The sequence below is a fragment of the Protomyctophum parallelum genome, assembly GCF_964188405.1.
Source record: "Protomyctophum parallelum genome assembly, chromosome: 6".
In the NCBI taxonomy this organism is placed as follows: Eukaryota; Metazoa; Chordata; class Actinopteri; order Myctophiformes; family Myctophidae; genus Protomyctophum; species Protomyctophum parallelum.
The window spans coordinates 25,264,336-25,282,688 of NC_139701.1; the positions used below are offsets into that span (position 1 = coordinate 25,264,336).

Sequence of the window (18,353 nt, forward strand, 5' to 3'; positions counted from 1 at the left end):
CCATGACTCAGAGCCACAAGGGCCCAACGGAGCCCAGAACAGAAAAACAGACACTTCTCAACACTTCCGGGGGACTGGGAGGGGGTATGGATGCATACTCGGTGAGTCATTCCTCCATTGTATGACGGTGTCGCTTCCTCTCCCCAAAAAAGAACCGATCGAGAAGCTGACAACGCGGACTAGATCATTTATTTTTGGGTGAGCGACCCCACCCCTACACCAATAAGGCTTATGAATTAGGCTCAAGCGGAGCTGGAATTCACTCTGCCCGGCTCACATACTTGGAATGCTCGTGATTGTGGGTGCGTGTTTTGGGGTGTATAACTTTCAGGCCTGTCTGCGGTCATAGAGATGGGCCTGTGGTGAACGCATCATCCATCCATCTTCCTTGAAGAATGCATGTGTGTGTTAATGATGATGGGTGCTATAAGCGATGAGGGGCAAAGCCTAATTTGATGCTCCGTCGCGTGACGGAAATAACAGGTTTTTGAGAGAAAGACGTGGCGTCACTCTCATTCTAAAAATGGATTGTTATTTTCGGCGGGTCTAAGTATGAATTAAGTGTGTGAAAGCTTGCCGTCTGGGGGGGGGGGGGGGTGGTTTGGGGGGCTGAACGGGGCGCCCTGACACTGAGAGAGCGGAGAAGAGGCTGCGGAGAAGAGAGGAGGAAGATTTATAGCCTGTCCTCTCCTCTTCAGCCAGGCTTCCATTACCATCCTCCACCTCGCATGACTGCAGGCTTTGTCTGCCACAAGACACGCTTTACATCCAGACTGTCGCTAATGCACTTCAGAGTTGCCAGAAGAGAAATAAGCAACAAGGTCTATGAAAACAAGCAAGAAAGAAGCGGCTGTAAGGCCACTATTGCATAATTATATGCACTATAACCCTATTGCATAATACATTGGCTATTTGAAGATAGCAGATCTACAATCGCGACGAGTTGTGAGGTTGTATATCTGCAACAACAAAAAAGTGAAATATGTGGAATATGTTTGCAGCATTTGAACAGCATTACAAGTATTGTATGGGGTCCCAACGTGGCACAAAAAATTTCGGGTTCCATAGACAAATACTGTTACATACTAATTTGGGAAGTACTTGAAAACGTGAAAACAACATTTAGGAAGGAAATCCCAATTAAGCATCTACGCTTTAGAAACAAGTCCCCCACCCCCCGCAACCAATATTTACAAACAACTTCACAGAAAAACAAGGCCAAAGTTGTTTACAATACGCAGACTTGGCAACACTGATGCCCTTCCCTCCTGCCCGCCACCCCACCTTTACACACAGCTCGCCATCTTGTTTAACCACTCCCTTGCCAAGTACATTTACTCAAGTACTTAACCACGTAAACCCAGTTGACTGGGGTCTCCTAGACCTAGACTACTATGTATAGAGCCCTATAGGACCCTATACTCGGTCCGTTCATTTTTCCCTCTACCGCGAAAATAGCTGATACCAATACGTTGTGCTTTTACTCAAGTGACATTTTGAATGCAGGACTCATACATGTAACTTGAACATTTGTAACCATTGAGTTATTGCTACTCTTACAAAAGGAAAAAGTACTTCTTCCACCACTGCCCTCCCCTTATGGTGATGATGATGATGATGTAGTGTCGTTTATGGTTGTGGTGAATAGTAATCCTGTGTACAGCCCCCAGTTCTCACCATACACCACAGGCATTAAGATTACTCTTAATATCACCAAAAACCAAACCAGGCCTTGTTATGTTCCTTTTATTTATTTTTTTGTCTCAACAATAGCACACAGTCCCCAGTCTGTAATTACAGTTATTAAGGCAAATCCCTCAGCACAAACAAAAAAGAAAAGTCCCATAACAAAATGCTAAATGTTTCTCAGACTTGCTAGACTATACTGTACGACTTAGTTCTGTCTGTTCTGCGTGCGTGCGCCTGCAGTGAGTGCATAAGCGGATTAACATGGTTAAGGGCAAGAGAGGGAGGATAGTGGTGTGAGTGATAAATGGCCCCTAGGCAGAGGCCTCCCGGACCTGGACGTCCAAGACAGACTCATAGGCTGGTAGGAGAGTACTAGGAGGAGAGCTGGAAAACTCTCACCTGCTGCGGACGGACGGATGGACGCCAGACTTCACACTCTGCCTCCAGGCCAACAGGGACAACACCATTCATCACACCACTGCCACTGCCTGGGGAACCGTGTCCTTTTTACAGTGGATACGAGTCTGGCCAAAACTTGAGGGGGGGACCAAACAGCGGGGAGAAATGTAGAAGCAAAGGTAGCCGAAGGAGCTAAACTGGTGAAATGACAATTTTCCGCACTGCACCCCCGCTGACAAATCTGCATTGTGTCGTAAGCTTTGGACATAGGTTTCCACTCGACAGCAACATACCACAAGTATGAGAGTGTGTAATTAATCACCCCTGCACCTCCCCAACCCCCCAACCCCTCAGGAGATCAAACGAGGCCACGGGGGAGAAGTTCAAATGACTGCTCTCTCTAGGCCAAACAAACAGGCAGCGTCATACAGCCTGAGCCAACACTACGTCATGACTCAGCATTTGGTCAGCTGCTGTGACCTCATCATCGGGACAGTGATCGTGCAAGGAGAAACAGCTACAGCTACATGATTACTGTGAGTGTTGGATTGGGAATCGGGAGGTTCCCGGTTCTGTCCCACGATTTTGCAACCCATTTTTTAGAATTCCTCGGCGGCCTCTCATCTTTCCTCAACGTTCCCCTGTGGTCCTGTGTGTTCTGTTGAAAACCGACGCATCCACCATGTCCCTATGCTCCGCGGCAGCGATGAGAGCTTAAATGCCTTGTTTGCACGGCAGGCCGGCAGTTACTGGTAATGACATGGAAAAGGCATCTGACAAATACCTAAAATAGTACACTGTGTAAGTGTATGCCACGTTTGTGTCTGCTTTGCATAGCTGAGTAATTATTGTCAGTAATAGACTGCAATGCCTAATTTATGCTCTGAAAATAGCAGATCTATAAGCTCAGAGTGTGTTGTATCCACACCGCATTGAGTTTATAGATGGCCTATTACGGCACAAGGCGTGACACTTTAGGTTTTTGTACAAGGTACAAAAAAGGAATATTGATTTGATGGTAACAGGACAACTCACCCCGTCCCTGTTTTTCCTCCCAGTGACTTGAAAGACAACGGACGTGCGATTATGAGAAACAACAAAAATAAAAACTTTGTCGAAAACAGAAGCGCAACCCGAGGATAAAGGAAACATTCCGTCCAAAATGTCCAGTTCGCTAATTCACAACAACAACAATAAGGCACTAAATGATACCATGTCTCGCTTGATTTGTTTTTAATGTATTTGCCACTGTTGTCCTGCATTTTTTGAAGATCAGTGTGTGTAAGTGTTGTTGTTGTTTGTTGTTACTGTTGTTTATTGCCAAAGACAACTTTCCACATTGTGGACAATAAATTAAACTAACTAACTAACTAACTAACTAACTACTACTACTATGTTGAAACTTTGAATTTCTCTAACTATAAACCTTCACAACAGCAGACAGCAGACAGCTGTGAGACCTGTGCCCTTCTGGGCACAGGTCTCCACCAGGAGGCGCTATAACAGGCCGTTATATTTGGGGCAGAGGTTCGTCGTTGGCATCGAGGGAGTATGTGTGCAAAGTTTGGCATGGATCGGGCCAACGGTGTAGGAGATTAGCTGGTAACAGACGGACAGAAGGACGGACGGACACACGCACGCACACACGGACGGAGTGCAAAACATACTCTCTCCCCATGCCTTCGGCCTGGTGGAGATAATTAAAGGCTACTACAGTGATAGCCTTTCAGGAGTATATTTTTACAAAAAGAATACAAACAGCCAATAGCATATCACAAGTTATGAATCTTGAATCTAGCGCAACTATTGTAAAGGTTGTTTGCTGTAGTACATAAGGCAGTGTGTTGAATCTGCATGCCCTAGGCCTAGCCCCTCCCACCCCTCACTGGGGACATTTCCGGGAGGAAGAATGGGCAAGCACGGGGTGAGTTGTCCAGTATTCAATTTGATTGATTAGAAATTGTCTTTGTAAGACGGATGTTCACATTGGACACGGCTCTTAGCAGGCCCTTAGCTGTTGGCATACGCATGCCCTAGGCACAACACCAGAAGGAGCCACACTGATCTCACTGAACCCTGTTTCTGCACAAAAATTGGGTCAACTTTGCTCTACTGCTACGGCTATGCCGCCGTTTAGTTTTTATCTCTGGGACCCCAATCTACGGTACTCTGATTACATCCAGTCGGAGTTACAGGGTCCATTTCATTCCTAATATTTAGCTGGGGATTCCCTGGAACCCCTTCAAGGGCCCCTAAGGGTCCCCGGAACCCACTTTGAGAACCACTGGTGTTACAGGAGGCCACGCCCAGTGGCCTCAATGAACCAGGAAGACCTCTCTCACTGGGCATGGGGTATGCTGGCATCAGCTCAGCAACATCGCGTTAGTCAAAGCATAAAGGTGGAGTTTGGGGGTATCACCTGCCAAAATCTGGCAACCCCATCAAAGGCCCTGCTCATGGGGAAATGAGCACTAAAATGAGGGAGAAAGCATTTAAAATAGCAAGCTGTGTGAAATTATGAGTGTGCTGTGCCCATCAACTCACACGCATACCGTTACTGTACACACGCTGTTGAATTCCGCGCATAATTGCGATCGGCGAAGAATGCTCTGTTGTTGTTCACAACAGGAATGAGGGGTAATGAGATATAAAAGGGTCTGGGGAAGCAGCAAGAAATGCTAACCTTCCTGTGTAGATCAGAAACATATGCCTCAAGTGAACACATACTGTACAAACTGGCCTATTCTAGTATTTATTTATTTTTTGTTTTGGGGGTGGGGTCGTTTGGGCCATTATCCCCCTATTCTCCCATGCAGTTCATACACAGTACCGGGGGCGCCATTTTCATCATTTGCCAGGAAATATATCTAGAACGCAATGTCGTTTATGTTTGGAACGAGGTTGATGTTTCACCACAAATAAAGGGATCTGTATGAATGAATGAGTGGAGTTTATTTGTTACACGTGTGTAAAGAATCTATAGTATTAAAACTCATTTGGCGCCACAGCGTTTTTTTTCACCGCACCGGAACTGGAATGTTATGAGCGCATACAGGACACAATTGATCACCGTAATCAATTGATATTAAAAAAGGTCACGAAGGCGATCTCTGCGCCGAGCGCCATTCGAAAACAGGCGTGAAAAGGTGATTTCGGCCATAAATTAGTTAAGGATTCTGCTGCACCCCTGGACTTACGTCACGGCACCCTAGATGATACTGTACAGTGTACACTACAGTATCATTTTGTACAGGCAAAATGCAGCCATCTGGCATTTCCACTGCTATCGCTACAGATAAGATTAGCTATAGAGATGTCAGACTTTATATGGCAAGTGATAAACTATAGATTGGAGGGTCTCCCCACCAGTATTTATGGCTGCTGTCTTACATGGAATGCAGATATGGGACTTCAACCACGGGCATGATTAGACCTCTACAGAGTTAGGATTTAACACTTACACAAGGTAGGTTATTGTGAATTGTGAGATATTCTGATTACAGGGTATTTCCAGGATAAAAAATGGTAACATAAGGACACTAACAGTGCTCCTAGACGCACGCACACACACACACACACACACACACACACACACACACACACACACACACACACACACACACACACACACACACACACACACACACACACACACAGGCACGGACACACACACACACACACACACACACACACACACACACACACACACACACACACACACACACACACACACACACACACACACACACACACACACACACAGTCACACACACACACACACACACACACACACACACACACACACACACACACACACACACACACTCTCTCTCTCTCTCTCTCTCTTCCAAGGCCTGGGGCCAATTTAGCTGGTAGATCATTTGTCCTGTGGACAGAGAAATATTTACGTATACCGGTACTTCACAAATTTAAAGAAGATAAGATAACGCATATTACTTTTTATCACGTTTGGTGCCAAGTGTGATAGTCTCCATATGTTCTGGCAGGCTAACAGCACAGGTTGGACACCGGCAGGAGTGATTATGTGTTAGTTAGGCTATTTCTCCCAAGCCCAGCTCTTGTGTACTGCATCTCTGTCACTAAACAGGCTTTTTTTGTTTTCAATTCACTTTACTATTGTGTAGTGTTTGGCGAGGGAAACGACAAAAACGTCAAACCTTGGCATCCCGAATTTAGGCAAGTCATTATAGGTAAACATTTGTATCAAATTTCTTTCAAAAATAGCACATCTACAAGGCAAGCTCGGCTTCTTTGTAAAATGTTCGAAATGTTTAGAAAAATGTTTGAAAACAGGGCTTATAAATTTAAACATCACAATGGAAATGTTGATTCAACATATATTGGACACCCCTACCGTTAGAGTGATGTTTGACTTTGGTAGACAGTTCCATCTCTTGTATAATAGCTCATAGATCTGTTATGAAAGTTTGTAAAAAATAAAACTGTGACAGTGGAATATATGGAATAATTGTCTCCACCAGCCGAAGGCATGGGGAGAGTATGTTTTGCACTCCGTCCGTCCGTGTGTCCGTGTGTCCGTCCGTGAACAGCTAATCTCGGCCACCGTTAACCCGGTCGATGCCATATTTTGCACACACACTCCCTGGATGCCAACCATGAACCTCTGCCCCAAACTTTCCAGAACGGCCTGTTATAGCGCCACCAGGAGGCCGCTTTGTGCAAAACAAGTTTTTCGATGCCATATTTTGCACACACACTCCCTGGATGCCAACCATGAACCTCTGCCCCAAACTTTCCAGAACGGCCTGTTATAGCGCCACCAGGAGGCCGCTTTGTGCAAAACAAGTTTTTGCACAGTACACCTACAGATTTTGTCCAAACATCACGCAAATTGGTACACAGTCTCTCTAGAGCCATTCAACGAAACGGGTCTTTCAGATTTATCAGACTCCATCCTGATTGGTTAAGATTGGCTTCCAAAGTTCACAGGAGTGCTCAGTTTCAAACAAAATGCTGCAAATCATGAACACATCGCGTGATTTCCGTGAAATTGTGCACCCACATTCCCACTAGGCCGAGGACAAAATGCCACATGAACAATTTCAACTCAGCCTCAAGGTGGCGCTATAACTGGCCGAAAAGTGTTTTTACCTCTAACTGCACGGATCTGTGGATAACCTGGTGGAGACCTGTGCCCGGAAGGGCACTTTTTCTAGTTAAGAATATTTTAACACAAATATTTTCTTATGGAGGGGCGGGGGGTGGGGGGGTGTCCTTGGCACAAAATATAATATTTTTAGTCTGTGGCCTAATACATTCACAACAATTTGGGGGTTCCTGACATGACATTTTTTGAGAACCATTAGTGTAGCCTGGTTCTCAGCCTTTTCAGGGTGCGATATTCATATTTGAACTGGGGACCCCCCATCCTGACAAGCTCTTGGAATTGCAGGAGTTGAGGCATTACATTTTGTTTGACTCGGTTCCACAGATAAATGTTGCGAAAATAGCAGATCTACAAACTACATACTGTAGTTGACACTGGTAGCATGTTTCAGACCAAGTTTGATTTGTTGCTTTCAGCACCCTCTAATGGACAGAATGACTACTGACAAACAAGCAGATTTGAATTTAACTTGACAAGAAGGTCAGTCTGGATAACTTTTGGGTTGAAAATGTCAGACCATGGTTCAGTGGTCCAGGCACCTTGGCTGGTAATCCAGTCTGGCAGTGTGCCGCGGGTTCGACTCCCGATCCCGACGGCCTTTACTGCATGTCTTCCCCCCATCTCTCTCCCCATTTCCTGTCAGCCTATTGTCTATCCCTCCATAAAATATATAAAGGCGAAAGCCACAAAAATGTCAGAGGTCAAGGTAAATAAAGAATACATAAATCGGGTGGAAGAGGCATATATTGACACTTGCCTAGTGTCAGTGGAGATATGCATGGGACATCTTTCTAGTTAGTCCAAGTGGAGATATGCATGGGACATCTTTCTAGTTACAACAGTGCTGTAACTTACACTGTACTTACAGTAGCAATAAATATTACTTTGTATATAAATGAAGATACTGGAAACGTTAAATATGTGTCTAGTACCATATTCTATTCCCAGCTAGCTTGTCTATTCCCGAAGTTCTATGGATGTGAGTTGGCTGGAAAGTTTGTTCGTGTAGTGAACTGGCTGGAAAGTGAAAATATTTTCCAAAGCTAAACTATTGTGCTATTCAGTAATGGCGTGCACATTTTACCACGCTGACATGACCTGGACTTAAATTAACTATAAAAATGAATGCACCAGGAGTATTGTCCTATAAACAACCACATTCTAAATGCTACCTCTAATGCTTCACATTTCAGTTTGTTGTCATTTAGTTTACTTTGTGTAACAGATGACGTTGGTGTGGGATTTAGCAGCTGTGCTCTAGCTTCTAACATCTTACTGTAGCTACACCTTCCTACTACACCAAACAGCATTATGGTCTGGACGACATGGCAACAGACAGCCATGGTTGATTTGCACTCAGTTGCACTTGCAGATAGGCTATTTTAGGTACGTTACACTGGCATCATCATGTAACCAACTATAACTATATAACTCATCCTTCAGAAGACATGACTGAGTACGTGTGGCATATAGTTTTGGCCGTAGTTACTGTATATATTTTTAGATTTAGAGTATTCCAATCCCTGGTCCAATGGTTATGACAGGCTTTTGTGACAAATACAATATAACTTACACCTGGACCTAATGTTTGTAGTCATACAGGAAAGCTTACAGTGAGCAGCCACAAATCCATGGAAACTGATCCCACACCTTGGTTGGTTTGACATCATAAAGCCCCTGCTGCCACTTAGTGTTCAAAGCAGTGTAACTGCAGGGTCAGGAGGGGAAATCACAACATGTTGTTAGAGCACATGGGAAATGTTGAGTGTTTGTGTGAAATGGCCCAGCTCGCCAGCTGAGAAACAGCTATTGAGGGGAAATAATCTGCTGTTCCAGGCCTCGACTTAACAAACTCCTGTTGTTCCTCAGTTAATTCTGGGAATATTGCCAAATAACATGCACTTTATAAATACAGCACTGCTTCTCCAGACCTGTCGTGGACCTGTCCTGGAGATTGATGGTGGGGTGCAGCATAGAAATTTGATGCTACACCGGCGCGTTTCACCGTTTTAGCGCTCCTTCAGAAGCCTTTACTTGTAAATTATGGCACTCTTGTAGCGATAGTTTTTCACTTTCTCCCAGCCGTTTGGTGCCCCACCAAGGTTGGTGCCCTGTGCTGCCGCACCTAAAGCCCTTCCATTAAGCCGTCCCTGTGGTGTGTTTCATGTAACTGTGTACAGAACAATGAGAACATCGTGCTGGCACACTGCAGCACCTAAGCAAACACTCCCCCAAATGAACAGAATTACATTCAGCTGTGTCAAAATCGCTATAGGTTAGGGACAATGGGACATTTTCAGAGGTCTGTACTTGACCCTCTCCTCTGAAGTCTCCATCCATCCATCCATCCATCCATCTTCAACCGCTTATCTGTAGTCGGGTCATGGGGGCAACAGCTCTACCAGAGAGCTCCAGACTTCCCTCTCCAGAGCAACATTAGTAACTTCATCCTGGGGGATCCTGGGATGTTCCAAGGCCAGTGAGTCGATGTAATCCCTCCAACTGTGTCTTGGTCTGCTCCCAGTGGGACGTGCATCGAGGACCTCCTAACCAGGCGAAAAACCAGCGATTCTACTCAGAGTCTCTCTCGCGTGACTGAACTTCTCACCCGATCTCTAAGGGAGATGCCAGCCAGTCGGAGAAAACTCATTTCGGCCGCTTCTATTCACGAATCACGATCTTATTCTTTCGGTCATGACCCACACTTCATGACCATAGGTGAGAGTTCGTTTGCTCGGTAGACAGAGAGCTTTGCCTTCTGGCTCAGCCCTCTTTTTGGTACAGCGACTGCAATACCGCCCCTGCCGCTCCGATTCTCCGGCTGATCTCTTTCTCCGTCCTCCCCTCACTCGTGAACAATACCCTGAGATACTGGAACCCCTTCACCTGGGGTAATGTCTCATTCCATATTTGGACTGCACTGCGAACCGGTCCAGTGAGAGCTGAAGGTCTTAGACCGATGGTACCATCAGGACCACATCATCTGCAAAAAGCAGTGAAGTCCTCTGAAGACTTCCTCTGAAGTCTCATCGGCGTAAATAGAAAATCTACAAAAATCTCCTAAGAGTTAGGAGCTTGTAGATCTGCTATTTTCATTCGTTTACAATGACACATCGCCTATTATGACATGCCCAGAATATAGGGATGCTAGTGTTCATGTGGTAAATTTAGACCTGGTACAGTTGATGGTGCTGGATACCTAGGATAGAAGACTCATGTACTCGTGTCTGATGCCTTCATTCATTCAGCTTCACTTCTCTAGTAGTTCTATCTTTCACTTGTGTGTGGTGACTGTAGTCTCTCGTTTCCCTCACAGTAGAACACAACACACTACATGCTACCTTCATAGATATTCCCCAAGAAGGTGAGGTGAGATGTCGAGAATGGTGAGTGAAAATGCCTCGTCATGACATTGCACACATTCCTGGACCATGGCTCCTGTTGGCCTGGAGACTATTTATACTACAGTGGAGACAGCTCCATATAGCTTAGCAGAGAGATCCATGTCCCAGCCACTGCTATTAGGCTACATGCTGTAGTACACAAACTACAAAAAAGATAAACAAAATAAACCACCTGATTCTAACCATCTTGTAAACACAGGATTTCTCTTCCCCTATCACGGTCCTTTCCAGGCCCCCTGCCAAGTGGCCTGTCCAATTACGATACAGTACACAATGCACTAAACGCACAGCCTGGCTAGCACATGAAACATGGCAAAATTGCCCTTGCCAGAACACAGACTTGTAATCCAGTAACATTAGAGTCAGAAATCCTTAGACGTGAGGGGATTGCGATGTAGTAAACAACAGAGATGTTGACGGAGACACATCTAGAAACAAGAGAGGCGGAGGAGAAGGGGAAGGGCGGTATTTTTAGTTTAGTAGACAACAGGTCCAAATAACCCAGTTGGAAGAGGCTGCTAATCGTTTCAAACGGAGTAGTTTACATGCATCCAGGCAGAGGCACCTGACAGTGGGTGACCCGACGGAGCCTCTTTTGCAACTGGCCATGGTGCCGGTTAACCAATCCGTTTACGTGGTGTGGAAAATCCCCTTGCTCAATGGCAGGTGTTTCAAGAAGAGGGCACGTCAACACCTCGACAGTTACCACCTCCTGGCTATACCTCCCACCTTCGTTTACCCAGCAAGCCTGCTCTTAAACCTCTGGTCAATATCACTGTCCCTTCAATCCAGTGTCCCCTCCATGTCTTCCCATTGACGCCATTGCATTCTTTGGTTACTATCATTCAACGTCATAAGGAACTCACAGTGAACATAGATGAAATGGACAGTGTTTAATGCTGGATAGAGACTTTTTAGTGGAGCCTACTAATTTTGTACTTTGTTTATGTCAATTGTTATTCCATTGGTGACGTGTACAGTCCATTTGTACACACTCTTAAATTAAGATTTTATTGTGTGTAGTGTAACAGGTTTCTGACCAGCTACACAGAGCCAATGCTTGAAACATTGTCAAGTATCATCGTAACGGTTTGTTAGAAGAGGACATATTGTATAGTGGACATGGTAGCCAGAGGACAGATAAGATTAAAACGAATTCCAGGCGTCATTATCAAGCTCTCCATGCACAAGATTCTCTGCGGTGATGCTAATGAAAGTTCCATGTGACCATGACAGAAGAGCCCTGTTTTTTTGTATCCTCATATATCTACTCGGAGTCTATTTGAGCTATCGCTCAAACAGCAGCAGATAGATTGCAACACCCAGCAGGAGCAAGAACACATTTCACCCATGGATGCACACACCATCATAATTTGAACTTGCAGTGGATTGACCTGAGAAAGACAAATGACCTTATGAGAAGGCCTGGGAATGAGGTCACTTCGACAGGCAGCCTCTGTAGACATTTTAAAGCACAGCTCAAGACCCACTTCTACACCATTGCTTTTAATTGATCTTTTATGTTTTGTTATTCATGTCCTCACTGTATTGCATTACTGCTTGTTTTTTAATGTTTATGCCTTGCTTTTCTTTTTTTCTCATTGCTCTGTAAAGCACTTTGAGCTGCATTTCATGTCATGAAAGGTGCTATACAAATAAAGTTTTATTATTATTATTAATGATTTACACTGTAAAATGCTCTGTTAAATTAATACTCAGGATTTGACTGTGTAATGAGATAGACATCCTCCACCTTCCAGTGGACCATAAAAATCACCTTCATGGTCACTGGACTGAAGGCATAGAGTTAAAAATCACACCTATGTGAAGTGAGGGACGCTCTTATCATCACACGTCATCATACATAATCTCATTCTGGCCAATCACAATTTGCGTCCTCACTTTTGTCTTCAATGCTTGTGTTTACACAAAGCCTCAAACTGTCTATGGGAAGTCACTTTGTCTTCAATGTTTATGTTTACACAACAATCGCTCCCCTGCTATTCATTTCAATGGAAGTTGCTCAGTGGCGTTTGAAGCACCCAGAAGACTGCCATAAGTACAATTATAACTCAATGGCTCGAGCAAGCGGAAGTTAAGAGCAGCCTCAAATTTGAGGTCGGTGTTGACGCACATTAAGCACATGAAGTCACTGAACGTCGTCCACCTCCATGAACGTCCCGGAACGTGCTGCAGTACAACGTTGGCCAGCCGTTCTGGGGGCTTGACTGTAGGTGAACCTTACTAACCAAAGGTCTTATTATGCATACTTTATATTTCTAGTGAACCTTATACTTGGCAATAAAGTCATTCGTATTCTCATGTAGGAAGCATACAGTATGTCAAAAGACATTCCAATGCCGCTGTATGAATTTCTCCCATCACTTCATTCACTTCATGTTGATGAGATCAAAGCTTACCTGACCAGCGGCAATGGGTTCCCTGCCACTCTGCACTCCAGACGGATGGGGCTTCCCTCCGCCACCTCCTGACTCTTCAGCTTCTGGGAGAAGCGAGGTGGGGACAGACCTCCGTCAGTGTGCTGGTACGCTACGGGCCCCGCATCTTCCACCGGGGCCTCGAGCGGGGGCTCCTCAGCTGGCTGGGTCTGCTGTGGCCCCCCGATCTGCTGGCAGAGGGGCTGAGGGGGGGCGACGGAGACCTCGCCCTGGGGAGCCGGCCGCTGACTTCTGGGAGTCAAGTATCCGCTGTCTGGGGACGAGGAGTCCTCGTCTACCTGCTGCTCGAGGCGAGCTGAGCCTTTGAAGATGGACGACAGCTCCTCGATGAACGTGGCGGCACGGCTACAGAACTCGGTGGCCGAGGCTGCCCGGTCGTTCAGCTCCAGGCCTTCATGGACCAGCCTGGGCTTGTCCTGCTTATACACTGGCATGATGGATTTATGGCAGATGAACTTTTCGGGCGCGGGGGCCGGGGCTGGGGCCTGTGTGGTCCTGCCGCCACGGACGGGGACACTATGGCCGAAGGGGACGCTCTCGTCCGGGCAGGGGGCTTTGGTCGGGCGCTGAACACTCTGGCTTTTGCTCAGGTGTTCAGTGGTGTAGGTGGGGGCGATGGAGAGGGTGGGGGGAGAAGGGACTTGTCGGAGAACCAGCTCCGGGGGCAGAGGAATGGGGGACGTTGGGGGCCTCGGGCTCACGGATGCGCCTGATTCGCCGAAGGCCCCCCAAGCCAGGTCCAGGCTGCGGTTTATCTCGTCCGCACTGAGGAAGGCCGTGAGGTCGAAGTCCCCGTCACCGGCGTCCAGCTCGGCCATGGAGTCCACGTTGTGCTCCCCATCCGAGGACGCCTCGGAGAACACCCCCCCGTCCCCTTCCAAAGCCCCGCCCCCTGCCGGGTCCTTTAGCAGCAGACAGAGGGGGAGTGGCTGGTTGTGGTTCCAACTCCCGTCCTGCATCCTGAAACAAAAGAAATCACACCCGTGTGAAGTGAGGGGTGCTCTTATCATCATACATCATCATACATCATCTCATTTTGGCCAATCACAATTTGTGTCCTCACTTTCCGTCTTCACTTTACTGCCCCCACTTTTATCTTCAATATGTACTTTGCTCAGCCAATCAAATCATCGCTATGGGGTGAACAGCCAATCACAAGCCAATGTTTGTGTTCACACAAACCCGGAAAGCTGGGTATAGGAGGGGCTAGCGCTTCTCAAAAACATCACTTAGCAGCTACAACAGCACAAACATTCATATAAATATATAATATAAATATATATAAATATCTGTGTAGGTACAGGTATGCCTTGAGATTTATTTGAACTTGGCCTGGACAGTACAAAAAGTCTTATACAGTTCACACGTGATGAGACAAGCATCCAGTGGAGGGAAATGACTACTAGACACCATCCTGAAATAAAAGAGCGACCGTCATCATGGTATAAAAACAGACCTGACAATGGCCCTGTTTATGGCCCTCCCAGACAGGGCCAGTACAGTTGCAGCAGAATGACTAAGGCTACTCTTCCATGGACACAGCTGGTGGGTGGGCATTAGCGAGAGCCTTTCCAGAGGGCAGAGGGTACATGGCTTCCATGTCTAAGGGGTGCTAGCCCCTCCAATGCATGGCTTTCCGGAATTACGTCATAGGCCAATATGGACTTTTAATGTTTGTTGAGGACCTAATTATACATGTCCTGTCCCGGTAACCCAGATATTTGGGGGCATGTTGATGTTCTCATATCCGTGAACAATGTAAAATGAAATAGTTTATTACAAAATGTACCCCCAAAGACCAGGGTGCCCCTCCACACGAGTGATTTTTCACCCACACAGTGAAATCCTCAGTGTTCATTCAACTCCTAGAGTGCACAAATGGACCCTTACGCGTCCATTTGGTTTGTGCACTCAATCATGTTTTGTCTCAATATCAAACACACCTGGCTCATTTTGAGAATTTGAAAGAACTGTCTGTATGTGCACTATATGGTTCAACTATGTCCTCCTTCACATGACAATCCCCGCTTTATCACGCATTATTTGAGGCCACACCACTCACACCGCCATATCGATGTAGACGTGATTTATTTACTTTTTGATTCCAAGATTCCAAAATAGATGTCGCCATGCATTAGAAACTTGGGACTTGTGTATGTGATAGATATAGATATATTATAGATATAGATATAGGCTAGAGGTCCTTCCTATGAAGGATGTTTACAGCTATCTACCCCATAATAGAGAGAGAGGGCATGAACTGAGACGGTATCTCAAGGGTTACCACGAATAAATAGTATGGCTATAAACTGTAGTTTAAGCTATGTACGGGGTCAGACTGTCGCCGAGTGACTTAAGATGCTACATGAGCTATAACAAATTTGAAGATGCAATCTGGCAGACAGACAGACAGACAGATAGACAGACCTTTGACCTATACAAAAAACCTACTTATCGAAATAGCCTACTGAGGGCAGATAGCTGTCATCCCCTGCCTCTAAAAAACAGCCTTCCCTACAGCCAATTTTGTAGAGTGAAGTGCATCTGCAGTAAACCCGCTGATCTTAACCGGCATTTAACTAATATGCAGACTAAATTTAAAGAACGGGGCTATTCTAACACCCAAATTCATAACGCCTCACACAAGATTAACCTGAAACCCAGGTCTGAATTATTCCAGAGACAGCCAGAAAATAAAGAACATTCTATCATCTTCTCCTCCTGCTACTCTAAAGTGGCTGAACATTTTAAGCAGATTATTCAGCATTGGCACATTCTGGGATCTCACACACCGTTAAAAAAAGCTTTTGCCAAACCTCTTTTCTCCCGTGGTCAGAATCTCAGAAACCATTTGGTCAAATCGGATTTATTTTAGCACCTATTCCCAATGGCAACTACAAATGTGGCTCCTGTTCCCAATATGACAGTACACACAAATGCCATAAGTTTAAGCACCCCCATTCGGGCAAAAGCATCCTCATCAGAGGCATAATCACCTGCACTACAAAAGCAGTAATTTATCTACTTACATGTCCGTGTGGCAAGGCATATGTGGGTATGACTACTCGTGAACTTAAAGCTCGCATAGCAGAGCATCGCAGCACTATTAGGTGCAAGAATATGAATTATCCTGTTTCCGCACATTTTGTGGAATCCAACCACCCTGTCTCTTCTCTTCATTATATAGGCATAGAAAAAGTCTCTGTGCCCAGAAGAGGGGGACAAATCGACAAGTTGTTGTTAAAACAAGGCTTTCTGGATTCAGTCTCTAAAAACATTGTCCCCATTTGGCCTAAATGTAGACTTTGATCTCAAGCCTTTTTTTATAAAAATAAATAATTCAAAAAAATATTTTTGTACAAATACTTTTTTTAACTCTTTAGATGTTTCTGCCGTGAGCTGGCACCACTACTAAGACTGGTGTGCGTTTAGCATCCTCCTGCACAGTGTTGACAAGCAGACTTGCCTGAAGCTCATATTAAGTGTAATATTTCACCTGGACAAGTGGGGATTGCAGAGCAAAACTGTCCACATAAACTAGGTTAGACGGTATGTTTGTTTGTCGATGTGAGAGTTTTGACACCCTGGCCCTCATGGTGTCCTGAAGACCAGCTGTTGTTATTTTTAATCCCCTGGGCTATGTTTCACAGCAGCACTGCCCGCCCACTCACAGCACAGCACAGCAGAGCACAGCACAGGAGAGACACTAACACCCCAAGAAAGATCGAGGAACACAAACTCATAGCCATGCATACATAACACTGACACAAACTACAAACTACACAGTAAAATACTCAGTGTTATTAACTCTGATACTGTACGGATGTTACCTTAGTACAGTCTTAGTTATAAACGGGTAAATTAACACTGGTCTTTACTGTTCCAAAGACACAACACGGGAGACTGTAAATGGAACAGTTTGCTTTCAAACCGGCAATGATCTTAGGAAATTAATCACAGCTAAACAAAAAACGGCAATTAAATTTGCATGTGGAATGTTTTTAAATATTAAGATTGATTGATTGATTGGTATGTGAATGGGCACTGTTAGTGACATAACAGGGTGCTAGCCTACTGTGTCTATTATGTTCAGTTACATAACTCTATTTAAGTTGTAATAAATGTCTAAATAGACATACTGTGTCTTAAATGTGTAAAAATAAAGTGTCCCTCCAATAAGGCGACTGACATGGCCACTAGCCAATGATGATACTGTGTGGCATGAAAAGAACATTTTCACTTTCACACTGACAAAAAAAAGCACAAACCTTTATTTTTGACCAATATTGCTCCTTAATGTTTAGGTCTTGTTTTGTCTTTCTTATAATTTATATAAAAACCAAATTATGATTAAAACCACTAAACTGTTACTAATAATAGGTTTTGAAAGAAATGACATAACCTACCTTTTGTCAAGATATTTGTCCCAATATTTGTCCCAGCCGTCGTGGTTCCAGATTTCTCCTGTAATGGTAATATCAGTGTATACGAGCGTCCCAAACAGAATCGCCTCTTTCCAGAAGAGCAGCCTTTTTGGTCGGGCGGTGAGCAGGAGCACTCAGGTTCAGGGTACAATTGCGTGGTGCCTGCCGAGTGGCCTGCTGTCCCATCTGTCCCAGCCTGTGACGGCTCACTGTGTGGGGGCTATATTTGGGCCCTGGCTCAGGTTTCACAGCTAGAATACTGGAGGAAAAAAGAGAGAAGAGCGAAGAGGGGGGCAAAAGGTAGAGAGGCAAGTGGTGACAATTCTCATAGAAAAAATATGTGCATCAATTATTGTTAGCATCTATTGGACATTTAAATATACAGGATGTAATATTTTGCATAATGGACTGCAGTAGTGCAGTATGGCTTAGTCACCTTAGTGCAGCATTATCAAACCACTACAATTGACAGTCATGCAATATTCAAAGGCTTGCTCACCTAGTACCTACACACAATGTGCATCTGTCAGTAAGTATCATAACCATGTGAAAATACATTAGACTGCTTCTGACAGGCCCTCTTCAGAACTACAGCCCGACCCGTGCCAGCTTTTGGGGTCCAATGCCGTTGTTGATAGACTGATTACCGATGTTTTAACCAATATTTTGTCAAAAAGTTACATATTTTCAAAAATACATTTGAGTTTACTGTGACTTTGTACTGGGGCTTGCAGTTTCGAATTGCAGCCACCTGTAGGCTACTTACTATAAGTGCTCTTTGAGAGCGGTTTTGATTGGGATAAATGGCAGTGACCTACTGTAGAGTTGA

At 45.0% G+C, this 18,353-nt stretch overlaps 1 protein-coding gene across 5 annotated transcripts in view; it reads right to left on the reverse strand.

Moving 5' to 3' along the window:
• The window catches only part of palld (palladin, cytoskeletal associated protein), a 105,315-nt gene extending 87,676 nt beyond the window's left edge, over positions 1-17,639 (reverse strand). For 4 of the 5 annotated variants that reach the window (XM_083766508.1, XM_083766509.1, XM_083766507.1 and 1 more), the window contains exons 1-2: positions 17,507-17,639; positions 13,062-14,060 (exon numbers count right to left, since the gene is read on the reverse strand). In XM_083766508.1, coding sequence (XP_083622634.1) covers positions 13,062-14,059 — 998 coding nt within the window. In that variant the 5' untranslated portion in view covers position 14,060; positions 17,507-17,639. The remainder of the gene's footprint in view (positions 1-13,061; positions 14,061-17,506) is intronic. The other variant, XM_083766506.1, reaches the window with a different exon arrangement.
• Between the last annotated feature and the right edge of the window lie 714 nt (positions 17,640-18,353).